Consider the following 18,514-nt stretch of genomic DNA (forward strand, 5'->3'; position numbering starts at 1 on the left):
TCCCACGTGCTTCAGGGTAACTAAGCTGCACAAGGTGACTAATGAGACCACACGCCACAGCAAAGTCCCCACGTGCCGAAACTGGGACCCAACACGGCCAAATAAACAGCCGCAACTTTAAAAAATAATAAATTAAATAAATAAATAAATGAGTGAAGCTGCTAAATTTTGGTGGGAATTCATTATACAGCAATAGAAACCCAATACAAACAGACATAGGCCTTGAAAGTACAACTTAATTTTAACTTTAATCCAGTGAAATAACTGTATACCATGACTGATACTTCATTGGTAATAATAATCCTACAAGACGGGTGAAAGCAATTTAATCAAATAACCTCAATACAAAAGAATTAAAATGACAAATAGCAATGTTCCTATATTTGCCCGATAAATAGCTATCCACATAACTGAATGAATTTTCTTGTAGTTGGCTTCAAGACTTAAAGGATTTTCTTTTTCTTTCCTGTATTAATCAATGAAGCTTAATTTCTAATTAATTTTGGAGCATCTGGATCTTTGAGCTCCTTGGATAAAGGTATTGTTTAACGCTAAGGTTATTTGCTGGTTTGGTTCTTGTCTCAAATAATTGGTTGCATTTTAATGGCAGTGTATGAAAGGCAAGGCTCAACGGTCAGATACCAGCACAGAAGGTACTTTATCTGAAGCACCCGCCCCCACAACAAAATCAATGAAACAGCGCCCCTTTGTGGTAGAGGGGCAAAAGTATCCATACGCTAACCTTGCTGAGATACAATGGGCAAGCACAAAATAGATTTCTCTTTAAAAAAATTAGAAAGAGTTAAGTAGAATATTTTAGAGTAATCATTGCAAACTGGATTATAGGGATTCACGGGGTGTTTAGAGAGCCAAAAGGGAGCCATTGTATCTTCTGGGAAAAGTGAAAATCAAGGATTAACGGCCTTTAACATATAGGAAATTAAATCATCCCTAGTACAAACGGCAAAGCAATGTCAGCAGCAGTTTGTCCTCCAATGACTCTTCCACTAAGACGGAGCACAAATGGAAGTTAGCCGATTCTTCAGATAAATGGGATCATGTTAGACATTTACATGACCCTTTAGAGTCATTGACTCGTTGATACCAATACCCAACAACATCTGTCCTGCTTAGCTGCATTTTGTATTTGAAATCATGAAGGCCCAGGGAAGTTAGGAAAGTAGTGGGGTCACATTTGAAACCCAATGTTTCCAATTCTCTAAACCTAAAATAACTAGGTTTATCCCATGGTCCACTGTAGAGAAGGTACACCATTCTGTGAAAGGTGGCATGGCTGAGTCATTGCTGCCAGGGCTCTGTGTCCAAACTGCTCAGGTTCCAAGGCTGGCTCAAGTCTGTGGCCCTGGGCAATTAGTCAATCCTCCTGTACTTTGGTTTCCTCACTTGCAGAATGCAATTGGTAACAGTATTACAGTCAAGGCATTATTTTGAGGATTAAATGAGAAACACAGGAACGGGGCCTGGCAGCTAGTAAAAGTTTGGGAAACGTTAGCTGTAAGTACAATAGCTGATGCTTCATAGGTTGAGAAGCACTTCAAAAAGCTGCCAACATTTGGGGTTATATCTAAAGACTTCTAGGACTTTCCCAGTGGTCCAGTGGTTAAGAATCCAACTGCCAAAGCAGGAGACACGGGTTCAATCCCTGATCTGGCAAGATGCCACGGGGCAGCTAAGCCCATGTGCCACAACTGCTGAAGCTCTTGCACCCTAGAGCCTGCATTCCACCACAAAGAGAAGCCATCACGATGAGTCCCTGCTCACCACAACTAGAGAAAGCCCACGCAGAGCAACAAGGACACGGCACAGCCAAAAAAATAAAATGAAAGAAAGAAAGAAAAGAAGGAAGACTTCTAGGATGTGTATCAGGTATCGACAATGGTAAGTTACATGGAAGAGGTAGACTTTGCATGCAAGCAGAACTTCAACCTTTTCACTTGGCATCCTTCAGTATTGTTGACATGTGTTGCAACAAGCATGTACTGTTGTGATTTTAAATAAGTAAAGAAAGAATATTTCAAAGCCTGCTTCAATAATCCCCTCTAGCCCCGGGATCTCATCATCCAGAATTCCTTTTATACATCTAACCTCCTTGTCCTCTAAGCCCTTTGTAAAGACACCCCGTCCTCTCTAGGCTAACCCTTGGATGAAACCTTTTGATTATAATCCAGTGGTTGCTGATGTCTGCACTCCCGGGGCGCATCTGCAAAAACGGCAGGCAAATGCTATGAACTCTTGCAGCGTAAGCATGCTGGTGCTCAGCCTGAAGAAGTCTGCAGTCAACCACAGTCAGAGATTTCTATCAGCCACAGAGCACTGCAAGCTGTCACAGCATTCTGCTATCTGGGCACCAGGCTGTCCATCTGCGCTCAGACTGACAAGGAAAGGAAAAACTGCAAAGAGAAGCACGCTATCAAGCATCCTTCCCAGTGTGGCAATGACATTTAGAACTGCTGGAGAATCCTGGAGCAGCTTCATCAGGACTTTTAGTATCTAGTGAGGAGTTCTGAAATAAATAGGCAAGGCTTCGGCAAGTTCCTCAATCTCCTTTGTAAAGTGGGGCTATGTTACTTAGGATAACACCAGCTGCCATAAGAAGTTTATTTCACTCCTGCAAGAGACTCCTGGGGATGCTCCTGGGGAGGGAAGACAGAACTCTGCTCTGCATAGTTCTTCAGGGACCCACATTCATTCGAAGGGTTGGTGGGTATGCTGTCTTCAGTGCTGACTTTCAAGATCCCCTGGGCTCTGGCATCCGTTCAGGAACAGGAAAGAGGAATATCCACGTGAGGTGTTCAAGGGTCAGGCCTAGAAATGATGCCATTACTTTTGTGGCCACACCTATCTATATGCAAGGAAGGCTGTCACCTGTGTGCCCAGAGGGAAAAAAGGATATGGATTTGGTTAACAGACAGACAGTCTCTGCCACAAGAAATCACATGTAGACCAGCACTGTAAGAGGAGGTGAAACTAGACCTGGAGTAGTCATAGGTACAAGAGTTCAGATGATGGTAGAGCCAACTTCGTGTAAGGGGTTTGAGTTAAGGACACTCAAGCGGTCACCAACACTGCTCACCAGGGGGTTTCAGCGCACCACCTTCAAGCCAAGAGGGAGGAGCTGCACTGCCACCCAAACATCCCACCTCCACCCATTTTCTGACCTGGGATGTGTGGTCATGTGATTAGTTCTGGCCACTAGGCAGAAGAAACATGTGTCACTTCCAGACTGAGCTTTTAATTTCTGACCTAAGGCTGTCTAGAGGCCTTTTTTCCCTCTGCCAGTGAAGAGCAAGAGGGCTTCCCTCGTAGCTCAGTGGTAAAAAATTCTCCTGCCAATGCAGGAGTTTTGGGTTCTATCCCTGGGTTGGGAAGATCCTCTGGAGAAGGAAATGGCAACCCACTCCAGTATTCTTGCCTGGAAAATCAGATGAACAGAGGAGCCTGGTGGGTTACAGTCCATGGGGTTGCAAGAGTCGGATACAACTTAGCGACTAAACAACAAAAATGAACAGCAAATAGTGTTTCAGAGAGGACAGACTCCATCCAGCCTGGGCCCTGGAGAAAATACAGAATGGATCTCACAGGCACCCATGCAACATCTTGCTGTTTTAAGTCATTGGGATTTTTGAAGTTGTATATTACCGCAGCATAACCTAGTTTATTCTGACTGAGAGAGAAACATATTTTCATCCAAGAAGCATCAGATGGTCTGTGAGACAAACAAATCAACAAAAAGGCATTCTTGTCCATTTTAGATCATCAGTTCCAAGAACTAAGGGAGTATGCTTTTGAGAACATAATTTGTACATTATCATTGCCATGCAAGCCAAAGAAGTGTTTGGCAAACCTTGGATTATCAACTTTCAATAGAGCCCCAGACATATTCTCTACCTTAAAAAATCACTAGTCCCAATTTAGAGGAAGTTTAAAGTTGTTGTTCAGCCGCTCAGTCGTGTCCAATTCTTTGCGACCCCATGGACTGCAGTATGCTAGGTTTCCCTGTCCTTCACTATTGTTTTAAATAGTTTAAAGTTACAAAATGCTAAAGAGAGATGTTAAGGACATATAAGAAGTTAAAAAAAAAAAGAAAGAAAGAAAATGGGAGCACTTTGGAGGGAATCATGAGCAGCTGTCAGGAGCGTTTTTACGTAAAGGTCAAATCCTGTTGCGTACCGGGGGTCTCTAGGCCTGTCCTCCTGCACTGCTGGTTGCCATACGGGCCCGCCTAGTGCTTTGACCTGGGGACCAGCACTGTGATGTTCTCCTAACTTGTGTTCTTCTGTCTCAGATCTCACTCACATCATCCCACATGCAGATAACTTTACATAAAAATGCAATGAGTGAGGGATCATGACTCTTTTTAATATATTCCCCCAGAGGGACTTCCCTGGTGGCCCAGGGTTAAGACTCCACATTTCCAATGCAGGGGATGAGGGCTCATCCCTAGTCAGGGAACTAAGATCCCGAATGCCTTGCAGCACAGCCAAAAGATAAAAAAATATTAAAAATGACAACAACAAAACATATGTTCTCCTAGAGCAGAGGGCCCCAAAACCACTGCCCCCGCCCCAGGCCACACAGCAGGAGGTGAGGGGTGGAAGAGTGAACAAAGCTTCACCTGTGCTCACAGCTGTTCCCCAAAGCTGTTATTACCCTCTGAGCTCCACCTCCTGTCAGACCAGCAGTGAGACTAGATTCTCATAGGATGCAAACCCGAAAGGTAATGAGGTTGAATCATCCTGAAACCATTCCCCTACCCAGCCACCCCATCCAGCCACACCTCCAGCCCTAGTCAGTGGAAAACTGTCTTCCAAGAAAACTGTCCCTGGTACCAAGAAGGTTCAGACAAGTGCCCTAGAGAAAGTGATCAAACTGGATACTCTAGTTCCGCTCACTTTAGCGTAAAAGGAAGTGCCAATGCTCTTCCACCAGCTGGTTGAGGTGCCTTAACTAGCACTGAACAAGTTGACTATAAACTCCTTAGATATGAGTTGTATTTTATTCATCTGTGAAGAGCACGGTAATTAGTGAGGAGCCTGCTTTGGATTCAGCCAGATTCCAGCTAGGATATTGATTCCATCACTTAATAACTGGATAATCTTGGCCTTGATAAGCTTAACCTCTCTAATCTTGTTTCATCATCTGTAAAATGGGGATAATAATGCCTGACTCCATTGACTTGTTGTGGAAATTAAATGTGACACTTCTTTGTAAAGCTCCTGATGCAGCTCAAAGGTCTTTGTTGAGAGCTTGGAGAAACAGTGGCTTCCATACAACCAAGAGAGTGTGATCTCAGAAGAGACTGTATTTTATTTCAGTCACTCAGTTGTATCCGACTCTTTGTGACCCCATGGACTGCAGCACACCAAGCTTCCCTGTCCATCACCAACTCCTGGAGCTTGCTCAAACTCATGTACATCAAGTTGGTGATGCCATCCAACCATCTCATCCTCTGTCATCCCCTTCTCCTCCCACCTTCATTCTTTCCCAGCATCAGGGTCTTTTCCAATGAGTCAGTTCTTTGCATCAGGTGGCCAAAGCACTGAAGTTTCAGCTTTAGCATCAGTCCTTCCAATAAATATTCAGGACTGATTTATTTCCTTTACGATTGACTGGTTGGATCTCCTTGTAGTCCAAGGGACTCTCAAAAGTCTCCAACACCACAGTTCAAAAGCTTTGATTCTTTGGTGCTCAACTTTCTTTATACTCCAACTCTCACATCCATACATGACTACTAGAAAAAACATAGCTTTGACTAGATGGACCTTTACTGGCAAAGTAATGCCTCTGCTTTTTAATATTCTATCTAGGTTAGTCATAGCTTTTCTTCCAAGAAGCAAGTGTCTTTTAATTTCATGGCTGCAGTCACCATCTGCAGTCATTTTGAACTGTTTTAGTCTCCATCAAATTTCAAGGAGAATTCCTTTGCCAGAGGCTGCAAATGCTATCATGCTGAGGTTGAATAGATAATGTTTACCTCAAGGGAAAGGATTGGTTTCCATTTTATCTGCATTGTTTGAATTTTTATATGAATTAAAAATACATGACATTAAAAATAAATACAGTTTTTTTAAAGGGAAAAAAATGTTGAGTTAGCAGGGTTGCTGGCTTATTTGCTGAATCTTTTAGCTCTTTCAAGGGACAGCAAGAGCAACAAACAGAACATACTAATATTTATCTATATTAATACAAAACACTAATAATTGGGCTTCCCTGGTGGCTCAGCTGTAGAGAATTCATCTACCAAAGCAGGAGATGCGAAAGCAGGGTCAGAAAGATCCCCTGGGGAAGGAAATGGCGACCCACTCTAGTTATTCTTGCCTGGAAAATCCCATGGACAGAGGAACCGAGAGAAGCCTGCTGTCTATGGAGTTGCAATGAGTCGGACAGGACTTAGCAACATTTAGTTGCAACAACAAAAAGATAAGTATCCATATTAATAAGGGAGTCCCAATCCTATATGGACCTGAAGGTAGAAACAAAGTACAATAATCCTTCACAGTTGCACCAAATCTTTGCAAGACTTTCATTTCCTTGTACTGACAGTTTCCACTTCCCATGATTCCACTTATAATTTTTGGATTTTACCATGGTGTGAAAGTAATACCCACTTGGAATTTTTATCTTTTTTGAGCTAATGGCACAAGACACTCTCCTGTGATGCTGTGATGCTCTCCTGTGAGCAGGGGAACAAGTCTAAGCTCCGAGACAACACGGTGATCAGCAGAGTAAACAACCGAAACGCAGGCAACCATTCTGCTTTTCACTTACAGTACAGCATTCAATAAATTACATGAGATATTCAACACTGTCATAAACAGGCTTTGTGTTAGATGATCCCGCCCAACTCTTGGCCAAAATAAGTTTTCTGACCAGGTCTAAGATAGGCTGGGTTAAGCTGTGATGTTGGGTGGGTTAGGTGTGTTAAATGGATTTTCAATTTAGATGGGTTTATCGGGACCTGACCCCATCGTCTGTGGAAGACGATCTGTATTATCTTCGGCCCCCTGAAGTCTTTTGCTTGGTTTCCACCCCTCCCAGGCAATTCCACCCCCAGGCAACCGTTAAGGAGGGGAGAAACTGAGGCAGGGTTGGGGGGAGACTGTGAGTCCGGCTAGAACACCCACACCGCGGGCCTCTTGCTGCTCTCAACACCGGGGTTCGGGCCGTTAGGGCGGTTTTCCTTGCGGAGCCCGGAGCGCTCAGGCCGCCTAGGAGGGCCTGCCCGCCTGGAGCTCCGCGGAGACCAGGCCGAGGGGGCGGGCCCGAAGCCTCGGCCTCGCCTCCGCCCGCGCGGCGCTGCGGCTGCCGCTTCCCGGCCGCTCGCGGAGCGGGCGCCTCCCCGGGCCCGGAACTCTGTCCGGGCGCGACCAGCATGCTGCAGAAGCGGGAGAAGGTGCTGCTTCTGAGGACCTTCCACGGCCGGACGCTGCGGATTGTGCGGGAGCATTACCTGCGGCCCAGTGTGCCCTGCAACAGCCCGCTCTGCCCGCAGCCCGCCATCTGCCACAACGGTCAGGGCCCGGGGTGCAGAGGGCTGGGGGCACCGGGAGCCGAGGTCCGGCGGGAGCTGGGTGGCCGGGGCTGGAGCGCGGGGAGCCGAGGCCGGGCAGGAGCTGGAGCTGGGGCGGCGGGGTCGGGGTCGGGGTAGAGCGTCGGCCTTAAGGTGGAAGGGTGCGGCCCAGAGGCGGAGAGCGAGGCCGCAGTGGCGCAGAGTCCGAGGCCCCCGGGCCTCCGCCCGCCTCCAGGCATCACCTCCGACCCGGCTGCCACTCGCACGCAAGGGGCAGGCGGCTTCCAGACCTCCGAGAGCTGGGCCGGTCCATGGCTCCGCGGTCTCTCAACCCCGACTCCCGATTGCTCTGCCCGGGGAAGAGGAAGGGCCGAGGGGCAGGCGCCCCCGCCGCGCAGAGGCCTGGTTTGGGGGCTCTCCGAGGGGCCTGTGGGCGCTGGAGCGTCCGGCCCCCAGGCTCGCGGTGGTGAAACGAGGAGGTCCCGAGCCGTGGGCCCCGCAGTGCGAGTCGGGGCGCGGGAGCAAACGTTGCTGCTGCTTCTCGTTGTACTTTGCTCTGCTCCCCACCACTTTTCTGACCTACCAGCACCGAGGCCTCAGACATTTACCCGGTGGAGAGCCCACTTGACTGTAGGATTTGTGAATCATCTGGGGCGTCGTTGTCTAGGAAGGTCATGGGGAAACTGGATTTGGGTCGGCTGCCCACTACACCTTCCTCCGCTTGATTTCTAGGCTGCTGGGGTGGCCGATTTAACGATGGAGGTTGCAGGTTCTTCCCCGTGGTGGGAGAGGAGCATGGTAGTCCTTTTCAGCGAATATCTGGGATCCTCAGCTTATTATTAAGGCGAACATTTCAGTTACAGCTCGGCTAACCAGCTCCGAGACACAGGCTGGGTGGAAGTCCCACCTCTGCCCTTGCTTGCACTGAGCATCTTTTCTAGTCAATTCAGCCTTCCTGGCCCAAAGAGACTTCTGAGCACGTTCGCAAGCTTGAAACAGAACCGACTTGAAATGCCTGGGCATAAACAAGTGGTTAACATGTTTGTGGTGCCCCACTGGAAAGTGAGTGCAGGTCAATGAGTTAACACAAAAAAAGTTAAATTGTGCTTAGGATTTGCTTGTTTTGTTTTTTGCATTTTAATCTGTCATCTTCTGTCCAACTGGCAACACCATAGACCACACTAAGCTTTTATTTATCATAACTTCAGAAAAATGAAGGTGCTGAATTTAACTCTACCAAAGTGGATTTGTCTTTTAAAAACTTCACAGTGTTGTTAAGATTAGAAGTTGTTCCGCACATGGGGACACCCTGACATTGAAATCATAATAAGCCAGGTTTGCAAACGCTGTCTGATCTCTTCCGTTTTGAATTATGCTTCAGATGGGAAACTCTTGTCTAGTGACGTGACTCATTACATGGTTCCAGATTGGAAAGTCGTTCAAGATTACCTTGAGATCCTTGAGTTTCCTGAGTTGAAGGGAATTGTTTTCATGCAAACGGCTTGTCAAGCTGTGCAGCATCAAAGAGGCCGAAGGTATCTGTTTTGCATTATTTATTTATTTATGGTGCAGGTTTTTTTTCTCCCCTTTACAAAAGGTCCCTTGTTGGAGAGAGAGGGGAGGAATTCATTATTTTCATCAGAAAGGACTTTTTGAACTAATTTGGCATTTTCTTTGCCAGTGAGGAATGCAGTAACATTCTTTTATATTTCTTCTTCAACACCTGGCCCAGAGATCTGACTGTAAATCAATAAACTGCAGTGTCCCCAGGATGTGGGTACTTAAGATTCTTGGCTTTTGGTTTGCAGTTTTATAGTAGCAGACCTATTGCTTACTTCTGGGTGAAAACTGCATATTATTTAATCTTTTTATTTATAGATATATTGTTTCAGAAACGTACATTATTTTCCCCCTGGGAAAAAGGAAGTGTTTTAAAATTTGAGGCTCCTTTATTGGGGAGGCAAATTTCTTTATAAATTCATTTAATCACTTGTGATTTATTCAGTGAAACCAGAATTAACTTGTTTTATTTTTCGACTACTGGTATAACCACCAACCATAGTAATTGTATTTGCTAAACAAAGAATTTCTGGTTGAACTCAGTCTAAAATGCTTGCCTTGTGCGTAAAGGAAGAACAGTTTTTCACCTTTTAAACAAATACACTATAAATGGTTTTGCTTCTTTTATGTTGGGAAAAGATTTATGATTTGAACTTGATGGCTGTGTGGAAACAGCATATTAGAATTATACACCGAACCTCTTAACACCCCAAGTTAAGCAGAAATTATGTTTATTCTTTTTTAAATGTTGTGGTTTCTTCAGACATTGGTAGTAAAAGATGAAGTGTGTTTATTTGTATATGAAAATGATAAGTTGTCCTTATTATATGCTCAATTCAAAAAATATGCATTTACTAGATTGTGTGCAGGTTTTTCAGATAGAATATTTTTATATGAGCTTGAAGTTGATTTTGTTCAGACACAAAGATATAAATGTTTATACGCATCCAGGTTTAAATGCTGCTGTAGGTGTCGTATTTCAATTTCTGCTACTAAAATCAATTTGCTGTTATAGTGTGAGTTGCTAACACACTGCTGAGCCCTTTCAACTTCTGTTTTCTAAAATATTTTTAATATTAAGGATTGTTTTAAAAACCAATTCCTGGGACATTTGAAAGCAAAGAATTGGAATTTAAATAGTCTTTTTTCCTGAACATTTCAAAAGTAGTTAACTTGAAAAATTACTGGTTTTCCATTACTTCACTGTGTCTCTGAATGTACTAAATGTGAAAACAAAAGCTAAAGAGTCATGGAACAGACTCACAGGGTAACACCCTGGTTTTGCCATTTTTGAGCTCCTAGTTCCAGGCCTTCTGAAGTACAAAAAGAAGTCTTGGTCCCTCTCTCAACAAACTTGTCTTGTTGGAGTTAGATGCAAGAAGCAAGAAGGTAATTGTGGCATACCTTACATGGACACATGTAGGATGATTTAATGTGGACTGTGCAAAGTGCAGAAGTGAACATGGGGTGTGGGAGTTGAAAATGCCTTCTGAAGGAAATAGTTTTGAGACTGGTCTCAATTCGGGGAAATGAACCTGACTGATGACGAGGAATGAAAAGCAGCAAAAGGAATCAGCAGGTTTGGGACTTGGTGTTTTATTTACCTGTTAGGCGACCAGCAGGTGTATTCAGGTTGAAACAGCTAAAGGAAGTTACCTAAGCCCTGCTGCTGCTGCTGCTAAGTCGCTTCAGTCGTGTCCGACTCTTCACGACCCCATGGACTGCAGCCTACCAGGCTCCTCCGTCCATGGATTTTCCAGGCAAGAGTACTGGAGTGGGTTGCCATTGCCTTCTCTGACCTAAGCCCTGGAAAGTGTCATATATTAAAAGCTAGCTTTATAGTTGATGACAGCCATTGAATGTGTAAGATTCAGGAGATATGCTTGATTAATTTGGCCTTTGTAAGTGTTACGTGTAAATCACTTGAGTATTTGTATTTAACCAAAGGTGGCCTAGCAGAAGTGGTAAAGAACCCGCCTGCCAATGCAAGAGACATAAGAGATGCAGGTTTGATCCCTGGGTTGGGAAGATCCCCAGGAGGAGGGCATGGCAACCCACTGCAGTACTCTTGCCTGGAGAATCCCCATGGACCCAGGAGCCTGGCAGGCTACAGTTGATAGGGTCACACAGAGTGGGACACGACTGAAGTGACTTGGCATGCTTGCGGCCTAGCAGAGGCTCTCTGGTGCTTTGCTTCATTTAATGTTGGGGAAAGTTTTGTTTTTCAGTTCTTCCTTAGAGATTTTTGAGATGCTGGTAAACAATTCATTGTATTTGGCATGCTTTTAGGAACATTATTGCTTAGGAAAGTTTTGTCAAGTGAAAATACCTGGTCTGCTCTAGTGTCTGGAAAAAGGATGCCTTGCTTTCTCTTTTTGACTCCTTCCTAAATGCCATCTGTATAAAATGAGTCTCAGTCTCTTAGTACATAATGTAAGACTGAGATCAAAGTGTTACAGTTGGAAAGTGTTACAGTTTGATGGGGATCAAACTCCCCATCCTATATCAATGTTACTCAACATGAGTAATGTAGTCAACTTTGTTTCTAAAAGAAAAGAAAGTCTCGTGGATACTCAGTGTTAATTTAAATTAAGTTACTTAAATATGTTTCAACATAAATTTAGGTATAAATCCTCATACCTAACTACTTAATGCAACCCTAAACCCAAATCAGACCTTCAAATTAAACAAAGCTACAAAATCAGAAAACTGCAAATGAACATTAATTTAAGGGGACCAATGACACTGTTTTACTGAAATGAAATCACCCGAGTTGGGTTTAATAATGGAAAGACACGGCCTCTATTGGAATAGGCAATGGCAACCCACTCCAATATTCTTGCCTGGAAAATTCCATGGACTGAGGAGCCTGGCAGGCTACAGTTCATGGGATTTCAAGGAGTCAGACATGACTGAGCGACTAAGCAATCACACACTGCCTCTGTGTCTATAGACATAGATTCTATATTTAATATGATTTTGTAGTTTGATTTCAATAATATCAATGCAGAAAATGCCTGTTCTCATAAGTATGTTGTACAAAACAGTATGAGGAATGTCAAGTTTTTGATTGGAATAATCACACGCTCTGCCATCTAACAATCCTCAAATGTTTATTTAATGAGGGCTCATGTGATAGCCCTGTAAGGCTGACATTTATTCATGTGTTAAGGTGTTCATTTGAGAGATTCTATGTGTCAGAGCTGTGCTAGCACTGAGGATACGGTGGAGAACAAAAGCAGACGTGCTCTTGATGGGGAGACAGGCAGTAATGGATGCTCAGAAACAGATGGGGGAATGCGGCTGTGACAGGCATGCTGAGGCATGGGACTTGGCTCAGGAGAGCCCAGACTAGGCGCCGGAGGAAAAGCTTTCCTGAGTGAGAGGCCTGTGTTGAGCTCTGAGGGGTGTGTGAGTCCCAGGCAAAGAAAGGAGAAAAGCTTTCCGGGCAAGGAAACTGTGCCGTGCAAGGTTGGGGGACGGAGTACGTGGAGAAGGAGGGAGGAGAGGCCCTGGGCTGGACTAAGATAGGGCCCATGGGCCTCAGGGATGTGGCGAAGGGTTTTGAGCAAGGGGGATAACATGATCGGATTCCAATTTTGAAAAGATTACTGGGCCAGTGGAAAAGAGGCTTGGCGAAAAGAAGAGGAGGCACTTGCTTTAGTTCACATGAGAGATGTGGCTAACTTAGAGACAGGGAGAGAAATAGACTTTTCTAAGAGCTGTTTAGTAGTTAAGATCCATAGAACTTTGTAAATATATAACAGATTGAAAACATGTCCACACAAAAACTTGGAGACAGATGTTCATAAGAGCTGTATTCATAATAGCCAAACTATGGGAACAGCCCAAATGTCCAGCTACTGATAATGATTCCACGAAAGGTGTTTTAACCATACAATGAAATATTATTCAGCCATAACAAGGAATGAATTAGTGATAAATGCTACAACACGGACTTGAAAATATTATGCAAAGTGAAAGAATCAAGCCACACACATGGAAATCCTATATTGTATGATTCCATTTATATAAAATGCCTAGAATAAAATGCCTATAAAATGCTTAGAATAGGTAAATCCAAGAGATGAAAAGTAGGTTAGTAGTTGCCAGGGGCTGAGTCAAAGGGAATGGGAAGTGACTGCTTGATGGGTATAAGTTTCTTTGGGGGCTGATAAAAATGGAATTAGATAATGGTAATGGTTACATAACTCTGGGACTATACTAAAAACCATTGAATTGTACATCTTAAAAGGGTGAATTTTATGCATCATATCTCAATAAAGCAACTGTTTTTAAAAAAGATCTATAGGGTTTAGTAATGGATTTATGTAAGTGAGATAAGGGAGAAGGTAGTGTCAAGAATGACACTAAGGTTTCTGGCTTATGTAACCCGATACAGAGGGGGAACACTAGAGGAGGTCAGGTGTGGGAAGGTAGAGGTCTTGAGTTTGAGGTGTCTTTGAGGCTTCCAACAGGGCAGGCCCTGACACCAAATGGCATTGCAGCTAGAAGCCTGGTCCAAATTATGCTCCATTTAAAATGTTTTAAGAATATCACCTAATGCAGGCAAATACTGCTTGATTCCACTTATACGAGGTACCTAGTATAGTCAAATTCACAATCAGAAAGTACATTGATAGATACCAGGGGCGGGGAGAGGAGAATGGGCAGTTAGTGTATAATGGGGACAGAGTTTCAGTTTAGGAAGGTGAATAATTTGGGAGATGGATGATGGATGAGAGTTGCACAGGTTGAATGTACTTTGTGTCACTAAACTATAAGTTAAGTCTGGTTAAGATACTATGTTTTATATTATATGACTTTTACCACAGTAAAAAAATAAAATAAAAAAGAAAGAATACAACCTAATATAAATGGAAATAGAAATTTTTGAAATTCTTGTAGAAAGCTTAGGGACCTCTGAAAGCAAGTCTAGGAGACCTCACCCCAGTTCTGCAAAAACTGAAGAAATGCAGCCTTGAGTACAGAGCCCACTTCCTTGTACATCTCCCATTGATTGTATGACACCCACTTCTAATCCCCAGAGAGAGGAGTCAGCAGGGGAAGGCATGTTGCATCTGCAGATAAGATCACTATTGAATAAAAATAGAAAAAAAAATCAATCTAGAAAAGGTAAGTTTTGCTGTCCCCTGAGAAACTGTCTGTAGATAATGGAGATTTTTAGAAAACACTTGAGCCAGACCAGGAAACTAGGGTTTTTCTGTAAGACTGGAAGTTTTTTAATTTTTTTGTACTTGACTATATGAAACTCTTGTCCTGTCATTCAGGCCAGATTTGTTTAAGGCACTATGATGATCTCTGCTGGCTCCCTGCAGGATGCTCATATATCTCATTCCATCATGTGCGCCACCAGCCCTGACTAGCAAAAAATACGACTGTATTCGATGGATATGCTATGAAATTATAAGCATAAGCCCACATGCCTACAAGAGCACTGGACTGTCACACTCAGAGTGATTCGCTGTTTGTCTCCTGCTTTCTCCATTAATATTCTCGTGCCATTTTTTCATTTGTTTTATCTGGCTGATAGGTAGCTGACGCACACTCGAAAAGTCTACGGGAAATATTTGGGAGTAGAACTTCAAATTGAGAAAATTCTTTTTTCTAAGTGATAGGTTTTGCTAAACATTGGCAAGGATTGTCATTACGCTTATTTGGTGGTAAACCCCCCTGGGTCTGGCTTGTGGAACATCAGGTGTTTGGAGAGGACTGGATTCGAGAAGCCCCACGTTTAGGGTACGGGTGTGCTGACCAATGCAGTGATGTGTGCGAAGCCTAGCGAAAGAGCAACTGGGTTCTGAAATGTCAGAGTTTGTCCCAGGGCATTTGTGTCTTGTATTTGGTTCACTGTTGCAACGGGTTGTGAGTTCATTGACTCATTTGCAGACATTTTTTGAGCACCTGCTGTGGGTTAAGTGCTAGAGATATAAGGAGAAAGCGTGCTGTCTGCTCCCTCGAGCCTTCTGTCCCCTCTCTTTCCTCCCTGGGGCCCTTTGTCTACTTACTGCTCACCCATCCTTCAGGTCTGTCCCCTCCCTCCTGGATGCCTTCCTCTTCCCTCCTGGGTTCCCATCACACCCTGCACATTGCCTGAATGATGCTAAAGCTGAAACTCCAGTACTTTGGCCACCTCATGCGTAAGAGTTGACTCATTGGAAAAGACTCTGATGCTGGGAAGGATTGGGGGCAGGAGGAGAAGGGGACGACAGAGGATGAGATGGCTGGATGGCATCACTGACTCAATGGACGTGAGTCTGAGTGAACTCTGGGAGTTGGTGATGGACAGGGAGGCCTGGCGTGCTGCGATTCATGGGGTCGCAAAGAGTCGGACACGACTGAGCGACTGATCTGATCTGATCTGATCCCACTAAAATGGGTTGTTCTATCTTTTTTTGTGGTTTTATTTTGTTTTGACAATTAGTGTAGCTATTTTTTTTTAATCACAGTAAAATATATATAACATAAAATGTACCCCTATCTAAGTATACTGTTTGGTAGCATTGAATACATTGACACTGTTGTAACAACCTGCCTTCAGAACTTTTTCATCTCCCCAAACTGAAACCCACTAAATGTTAATTCCCCATCTCCCTCCCCCAAGACCCGCACCCCCCAACACAACACACAACCACGGTCCCACTTTCTGTCTCTGTGTATTTGGCTCCTCAGGGAAATACATATAAGTGTAATCATCCAATACTTGTCCTTTTGTGACCGGCTTGTTTCACTCAGCATAGTGTCTTCAAGGGTCATCTGTGCTGAAGAATATGTCAGAGCTTCCCTTCTAAGGCTGAGTAACAGTCCGTGGTATGTATATACCACGTTTTGTTCATCCACCCATTCCTCTGTAGACACTTGGGCTGGTTCTACCTTTTAGCTAATATGAATAATGTTGTTATGAACAGGGGTGTGCAAATATCTCTTTGAGACGCTGCTTTCAGTTCTTCGAGGTCTGTACCCAGAAGTGAATTGCTGGGACATGTGGTAGTTCTAGTTTTGACTTTTTTTTTTTTTTTGAGGAATGGATGGTTATGTTGCGTTCACCATGAGCAGGACCATTTTGCAGGTGAAGGGCAGCATCAGGGACATCTAGATGGTTCCCTGAGGGCCCTCAGCAGAGCACAGAGAAGGAGTTTGCCAACTGCAAGCTGTTTAGTCTGGTACAGTGCAGCCAGTACCTGTACTGAACTCAGGTGCTTTATTAGGGATGTGGCCAAAGGGAGCAAAAAACTGGAAGAGATCAGGAAAAACAGGCAATAGTTTTCAGTATTTTCTCTGAATTAATAAATTTCAGATGTTTATAAAACCTCTTCTAGAATTTTTTATTGCTTAACAAGAAAAGTACTCATTTAAAAAATTCATGCATGACAGAAATGTGTGAAGCAGAAAGTGAAAGTCCTTGCCTAACCACCTGGTAAGGAGGGTCTGGGTCTTGCTAGCACAGTGATGGAGACTCTTCTGTGCATATTCTCAGAGGTTGTGAAAAATGATTTTAAGTGTATCTTTGTGAAAGTGGGAAAGTTATAAATTTTATATGTTGTAGGCATTTTCAGGGAAAAGGGGCAGCTTTTGTTTACACAAGTGGAATTCTATGAAGGAAAGCTACCATTCACATAAATGAAGCTGAATCCTTTTGTTCATTAGGACAGTTTTATAAGTTGTAGTTACCTAATGATCCTTTTTGCTGTTGATTCCTTTTAAAGTGGCTCAAAATTAGAATTACTAAGAAAGTAAAATGTGTTTCTTGTTTTCCAATGAAGTGTTGAGATGATACAGATTTGATAGCATTTATTTAGAGGAAAAAAGTTAAAGTTCTGCCTTTGCTTTATTGAAAAGACTCATTTTTAAACATCCATGGTGGCAGGCTGGTGCTAGGAATGCAAGCACACAAATTTTATTATATTACATGCCAGTCATCTACCTTGGATAATTTATATGTTAATTTAACATCTGATTTAATATTAATCCATTTTTAAATAAATAATTGATTTCCTTTAAAATAATTGTGAATATTATGTATTTCATATTACCAAGACAATTGAAAAGCACCTTCTTAGAAACTGACTTAATTGAGACTTTACATTTTATTTGCTTTACATTTATTTGAGATTAACAGGAAGATCTCCTGATGGGGAAAAGCCTTAAAACTTTCAGTTAGTTGTCTGACAGATGAAGCTAGCCTTCATTCATGTAAATGGTGTGGCTGCATCAATAAAATTCACAGATAAATCCCCAGACTTACCTTACATGCCTTTTCCAGGTCTGCCAGCAAAAAATAAAATGTATTAAAACCCAATGCCACTTATGGAATAAAGTGAAGTATAAAAATACAGCCCTAAACTCTACTTGCCTCTGTGAGCCTTTGACTAAGGGGCTACATGAGGCAAGGTCGTATAATTACATAATAAACAGCCAGAGGTCTCAGAAAGGGAAAGGGATGTAGAGGAACTTAACTGATCCATGAACTAACTACTGAGGCTCTGCCCACGCCCATTCCGGCAGGTTGGAGAAACCAGCGCAAGCGCACTGCACACACTAAGGCCTATAAATAAGTGTGTCTTGGGTTTTAAATAATCAGTCTTTCACTCTAAAATACCTCATCTTTTCTGAACCTTAGCAAGAGCTGGCAGGAGATGAGTACATGCTACGTGAGATTTATTCTTCTTCTCTGTGTCACAGACAGTATAACAAATTGCGAAATCTCCTAAAGGATGCGCGTCATGATTGTGTCCTCTTCGCTAATGAATTCCAGCAGTCCTGCTATCTCCCTCGGGAGAGAGGGGAGTCCATGGAGAAGTGGCAGAGCAGGTATGGCCCTGAATAACAGCTAGGTGTCCACCCTATCAGCTTCTTTCATTTCTCTATCATTGGTTATTTGGGAGTTGATCTAAATATAACGCCAGAACAAACCAACAGTTATTCTGGAACTGTGATTAATACGGAAATGCTTAATGTGTCTATATTCTAGAGATGTCATTTGAATACAATTTTAGAAATTGTAATTAAGGAGATACAGGTGCCTAGAGTAAGTTTGCCCCAGGCCCCTAAAGGCTAATAGGATCCAGAAGTCACAGCTTTAATGCAAGTGTGTGTGTGTGTGTGTGTGTGTGTGGCAGGGAGAGGTCCTACTTTTAAGCTAAGATCATCTCACTTTCTCTGGTTTAAGTTGCTTTAATATCCCCATCAGCCTTACTAAACTGAAACTCATAGTTTAATTCTAGTCAAGCTGTTTTAGGAAGTGGGGGGTCATAGTTGAGTCCACCTAAATGCAGAGCCCTGAAGCAAGGATTTGGGAGATGAGTTGTTTGTGTGAGAAGCAATTCCCAGAAGCAGGAGTGAGGAACTGGGGAGAGTGATGCAGAGAAGGAGGGAAAGCAGTAAAGGATGTGTTGCTGCTGA

At 43.4% G+C, this 18,514-nt stretch overlaps 1 protein-coding gene across 1 annotated transcript in view; it reads left to right on the forward strand.

The window, feature by feature from the left end:
- Nucleotides 1-7,271: 7,271 nt before the first annotated feature.
- Nucleotides 7,272-18,514, forward strand: part of DIS3L (DIS3 like exosome 3'-5' exoribonuclease) — a 32,349-nt gene continuing 21,106 nt past the window's right edge. The window contains exons 1-3 of the mRNA XM_027553022.1: nt 7,272-7,532; nt 8,913-9,066; nt 17,795-17,923. Coding sequence (XP_027408823.1) covers nt 7,394-7,532; nt 8,913-9,066; nt 17,795-17,923 — 422 coding nt within the window. The 5' untranslated portion in view covers nt 7,272-7,393. The remainder of the gene's footprint in view (nt 7,533-8,912; nt 9,067-17,794; nt 17,924-18,514) is intronic.

Source organism: Bos indicus x Bos taurus, chromosome 10 (assembly GCF_003369695.1).
Source record: "Bos indicus x Bos taurus breed Angus x Brahman F1 hybrid chromosome 10, Bos_hybrid_MaternalHap_v2.0, whole genome shotgun sequence".
NCBI lineage: Eukaryota > Metazoa > Chordata > Mammalia > Artiodactyla > Bovidae > Bos > Bos indicus x Bos taurus.